At 37.8% G+C, this 5,936-nt stretch overlaps 1 protein-coding gene across 1 annotated transcript; it reads right to left on the bottom strand.

Moving 5' to 3' along the window:
• Positions 1-556: 556 nt before the first annotated feature.
• On the bottom strand, positions 557-4,239 carry mnx2a (motor neuron and pancreas homeobox 2a). Its single transcript, XM_082176768.1, has 3 exons — positions 3,620-4,239; positions 2,731-2,891; positions 557-1,794 (listed from the first exon to the last, which is right to left on the bottom strand). Exons 1-3 carry the CDS (start codon positions 4,041-4,043, stop codon positions 1,444-1,446), a joined length of 936 nt encoding a protein of 311 aa, XP_082032894.1. The 5' UTR covers positions 4,044-4,239; the 3' UTR covers positions 557-1,443.
• Positions 4,240-5,936: the final 1,697 nt, after the last annotated feature.

The raw sequence follows: 5,936 nt of genomic DNA, 5'->3' as shown, positions 1-5,936 counted from the left end.
GACGGAAACAGCTAAGGGACATTCTACATACAGTACAGCGAGCCGTTGTTGTTTTTTTCCTCAAAGACTTCAACAGTAGCCTCAGGTGAGATCGAAATGCAGGTGCAATCGTGCAAATACGTGATAAATGTTCACAGTTTGCCACTTTGAGTGCTCGAGTTTCCTTTGCTTTGCCAGGGTATTTATTCCCGTCACTGCAATGCATTTAATCAACATATAAATATGTCCAATTCTAGCTTGACTGCACCTTCTCTGCTTTAATATTTAATTGTTGGCCTAACACCACACCCCTGTAAAAATGCTCTTTTGGTCATTGAGGTAATTAATCTTTTCAAATTAAATGGCCCGGTGACATCAGCATAAGGAGTAGATTATTTTACTTTTCCTTCATTAACTTAATTATTTGCCTATCAGTAAACCCCCCTGAGTAATTCATATTTGAGAGGCTGTGGCCATAAATATCAGGGCTCTCGTTGTTTATAATGCACTGTAGATTCATCTGCGCTTTAATCACCATCTCTGTCAGCTAGAGGTTAAAAGGGAGAGGAGAGTGGGACGATGAATATAGGATGCTGGTAACATTCATTTAGTTTTAAACCTTTCGCTCATGTGCCAGATGCATAAACATAATAGCCTATACATTTATTTTTGTATGCACTGCAGCATTTTCACATCCTCAAAGAACAAAAAGAGTTCAATGACAGCAAGTGAGAGAATGCCTGAAACTCATCTTCAATTTAGTTTATTTCCCTTTGTCTCCAAGTACATATTTTACCAGCGATCTTTGAAGGTCACACAATCCTTCAAACGGAGTCCTGATATCACGTTGAATAAATTAGATATATAATCTATAACAGTTAAATAACATTAAAGACACCAACAGCAACAACATGACATAAACTAATGGACTAACTAATGAACCGTTCACAGTTTGCCCTTGTTCAATATTTGCTGAGGATTTAGCAGTTCCTCTGTGTTTCTTAGTCAATGGTTACTGGAAGAAAGCTGACACTGATGACCTCTGGACAATCTTCTGTTCCTCAGCATCCACTCGAACGAAATGTGTTTAAGAGACCAAGTCAGCCTGTGACTTTCAGTGGAAAGGCCTCCTCATTTGGTTCAACAGCTGCTTTGTTTTGTTTTTTTCAAACAAAATGTCCATATTAACATACACATAGTAAAGAGTTTGATCGCATAAGAAAAACAAGTTTGAAATAGTGTACATTTGCAGTTTACAAGCAGCCTTCAAGAAAAAATATTAAGTGCAAATAAACTGGAAGACCATTTTCATGAATTATTTAAGACTTTTCGACTATAAACGTCAATGAACTTAATTTTGACATCAACAGCTTTCAGTCTTGAGGTGTGGTATTTTAAACCTTGATGTAGTTAGCAGTCCGATTCATGAATGGACATGCAGACTATCCAGCTGACATTAATCCCTCATAACCCCAGCCTGATCTTTCGGTCTCCTCCGATCTCTTCCAGGTCGTCATCAGAGTAAGAGCCATGAGAGCTGTAGCTCAGCGCGGAGCTGTGCTGCAGGAAGTCCGAAGGGTGAGGTAGGCTCACACCGACGTTAATGGATTTTCTGAACTCTTCCTCTTCTTCTTCATCTTCCTCCTCTGCATCCAGATCCTCATCGTCATCGTGTGCACTGCAGCGACTGAGGTCTTTGGGCTTGTTTCCTCTTTTTCCTGACTTACAGCCATCTGTTTCCTGCTGCGCAGCCTGCTCTTTAGCTTTACGGCTGCGCTTCCACTTCATCCGTCGGTTCTGGAACCAAATCTTCACCTGGAAAATACATAACAAACATCACAATCATTTGCATAAATCCATACATATTACATAATCCATTGGTATTAGCTTTTGGGAATATTCAAGAGCTTTTTATTTGAATGATTATTGTTTTGTTGTTTCTTTGTTCGCAATATGTTTTCACCTTATCCCTTCTTTCTCAGAACCTGATTTCATGAGAAAGCGTAACTATTTTACAAGGTGGCGATTCGTACAGTGTGATTTGTACGGAAATGCATGATTTTTCTTTTTAAAAAATCATGAAGGTCCAACCCTTAAACCTAACCAGGCATGGGGCATGTTGTACGAAAACATGATATTCAAAAATTCATACGAATTTGCTACCATTTCGTTAAAACATAAAATGGTTATGAATTGCCATGCCACTGTAAAAAAATATATGATCAATAAGTTATGACAACATGTGTTTTTGCATTGCTTTAACTCAACAAAATAAGTTAAGCAATTTTAAACTTTTTTTTAATGTTATACACAATTCAACAATTTTTTTTAAGTCAGTTCAATGTAATTTAAGTTGAAATTACTTAAACATCCAAGTCGATTGTACTTACAAATTTAAGGCAGCAACTTTTCAGTGTGAGAGTGTGTTGCTTTCTCCTCACTTGTGTCCCAGTCAGCATGAGAGACGTGGCCACAAATCCCTTATTTCTCCCAATCCAATTTCATTAGACAACTATTTTACGAAGTGCCGATTTCATATGAATCCGTACAATGTGATTTGAATTAAAACTTATGATTTTGGGGGGGGGAAAAGTATATGACGGTCTACGTCTAAACCTAACCAGCAGTGGGGCGTAAGCTTGTACGAAAATGTACAATTGCGATTGTACGATTTCACATAAATTAGCTATCAATTCACTAAAACATAAAATTGTTATAAATAGACATGTGAGTGTGTTGCTTTCTCCTCACCTGTGTCTCGGTCAGCATGAGAGACGTGGCCACTTCGAAGCGTTTGGGTCGTGATAGGTACTTGTTGAGTTTGAACTGGTTTTCCAGCTCTAGCAGTTGCTGGCTGGTGAAAGCTGTGCGTGGTCTCCGGCACTTTCCAATCAAACCAGATTGAGGTGCCCCTGAAAAGAGAGTTTGTTGATTAAGGAGGTGTAAGACTTGTGCCAAAAAAACAAAGACATACGGTGAAGACACCAAGCAGACGCAGCAAACAACATATTCACCTCTTGTTACTCCCCCCTAATAGATAATGATAACAGCTTTACTTCAGTTTATTGTTGATGACAGGGCTGGGAGATATTGCTTTAGCGGGACAATAAAACACCAGAGAGCACCATTAACTTAATGAAAATTCAATAAATGCTATCAGATAACTTTATTGATGAAGCTCAGGCTGTTTTAAGTGTTTCTTTATAGTTTTCCTTTCTATGAAGGCTGTTTTAATGGAGTTGTCATTTATGATGCAATGAAAAGACTGAAAATAAAAAAAAGCTTACATTATAGTTCCGTTAGCAGTAAATACTGATTCAGTTATGCTAGAGAATATTTATGGCATGTGAGTGCACTTTTTGCAGAGAGAACATGAATATATTTTTTGGATATATAAAGGTTTATAGATGTTTTTGTAACATTATTTACTATAAAACAATATATATAATTTAAAAAAAAAACTTGTAGCAAACTTGGTGGAAATTAGCATAGTTGAAAAAAATGCTTTAAAATTACATAGCTCCATTATAGTGGCATCATTTAGACATTTTCAATGGCTCGACAATACTTTTTAAATTCTAAAGTATAGGCTATTTAAAAAGTAAACCTTATAAGAATTCTGCAGAAGGGACACACATACCGCTGTAGTCTGCAAGGCGAGGCATTATGAGTCCTGCCCGGAGCCAGTGTTCTAACGGAAATGAACCGGCCACGGCTGCTGCTTTCAGGTGCTCCGGGTACGGATGCGCAAAACCAGAATACGCGAAGGTGGGATGTTGCGCTCCGAATGCCGTGATGGAGTACATAGGTGAGGGATACATTCCTTGCACAGACCCTTGAGAAAGTGACGTAAATCCCGGGTGAGAAATGTTTAGCATGCCTGGTTTGGGGATGACCCCTGTTTGAAGCTGAAAAGCGCGAGTAGGAGAGTTTTGTGTCCGTTTGCATGTTGCGGGCTCGATGTCAATGCCTTCATTGCACAGTCCCGGGGAATCCTCGCGAACTATCCGCTGAGAGCTCTCTGACAACAGAGCGTCTATTCGAAAGTTCTTCGACTTATCCATGGAGCCGAACTTTAAGTGTCAAGTAGCCTACGGTAGGAGCTAAAAGTATGGTTATGAGTTTAAGAGTTCCTTTTTTTTCTCCTTCACACTAGGCCTGCATTTACAATTCAATTTTACTTTGACCGTCGGTAATATTGTCTAATTCTTTAAGACAGTTGTGGATATTTTGATACTGAGTGTTTTCATCTCTATACCCGTGACGCAACGCAGTGCCCTGGAGCGCGAGCAGGCATCAGTTTTTGACTGTCTCGCGCTCTAGCACGCTCCTCCTAAACACACTCTGATTGGTTCATTTGGATGCCCTTATAGTTGAGAATCTTCCAATACATTCTAATTAATTCACTACACAGGAATTTATTTCAACATCAAGCCATAAAATTCACATCTCTTACGACTTATCGGTCGATTGATAAAAATATGAAATATTATAAATTGGCCACACAAACATTTGTTCTCAACAGTTGGTCTTATAAAAATAATTTGTGTCTACCGAATTATTTGCAATAGGCTAGGCCTATGTACTGGACAATATTAATAAAACAGCAACGTGTACAGAAAAATTATTTTTACAAATAGCCTACAGCATATTAGCAATCAAAATATCTCACAAATAGTTTACATATTCATTCACATTATCGATATGATTTCGATTGGTTTCTTATTTCACTGTATAAAGATTGGGTTTACACGGTATGTTATAATATTTATTTTTATGAAACGTGATTTTCCTCATCAGTAGCCTAATTCAATTCTTAGTGGAACAAAATGTTTAAGATTTATGTTAGGTGCAAGTAAGCCTTATTGAATATAATTAGAGTTCAATTATTAATTAAAATTGCAACGATAGGCATATAACAATTTAAAAAAAATATTTGAAAGAATAGAATCGAAACCTAAAGTGTTTTTTAAAGTGCAAATTATAAAGAGATATGTCAAATTACGTGCAAAAATCTTTTAATTTGAAATTCTGAATAGCCAGTCGTTTATCGTGTTGCATATGCTGTTATGTCACATTCAGATAGCAATTAAAATTTTACAAGGCTACTTGACTAACTAAAGTAGTTTATTTAGAGCACTGCAGAGGACTTCATAGTGCACAAAGGAGGAATTCAACATAAATTGCACTCTTACTGAAATTAAGTTTCAGGTTTTTCCTGAATGGTGTAATAAATAGCCTACTTAAAGGTTCAAATACATTGCTAACTCACATTAACCTTGACAAAGGGACAATGGCGGACATGTTGACCTTTTCCACTCCGCGCGCTCGCAGGTGCGATGCCGCCTTACTTTTCTCACACACACTAGTAATGCGGCGTGTTTGCATGACCACCCGCTCACCCCTATTTCTTCTTATCGGGTGCAAACATATACTAATGCACAAATAAATCGACAAGCATGAAACGCAAACGCACATGCTGAGGTTGTGATGTTCTGACATTATTTGCCGGTAATTGGCTGCTTGTTTTTCCAGTAGCCTAACGAATGTCGAAACAACTGGGAGACGTTTGGAGAGAATAACGATCTGAAACTATGGTCGCGTGCCAACATGGAAGAAAGTGGAGTACGTTTATATATTAGAAAGAAAGAAAAAACATTGATTAAAAAACGAGAAAGATGCCAATATTATTATAGCTCAAAGTCGTGGCTTTCACACCTGGAGACTGCTGTTATAAGTCGTCTGAACAATTTAATTCTCAGTTAGGCCTATTTGTTTTTCTCATGGGAAGTCTGGTCATGCTCTCAGCACTGTCAGTGAGTTCCCAGACAAGACCTTGAGGTTATAATTAATCTCAGTTCATTAGGAAGATAAAGGTCAATTATTAGGCTTCTACCTGTCAATCATTAACAGTGGTAGAGTTTACACAGTAGAACAGATAATAAAGAGATCTGCCT

Source organism: Leuciscus leuciscus, assembly GCF_965113295.1.
Source record: "Leuciscus leuciscus genome assembly, chromosome: 7".
Lineage (NCBI taxonomy): Eukaryota > Metazoa > Chordata > Actinopteri > Cypriniformes > Leuciscidae > Leuciscus > Leuciscus leuciscus.
This window is presented reverse-complemented; position numbering and strand designations above follow the sequence as displayed.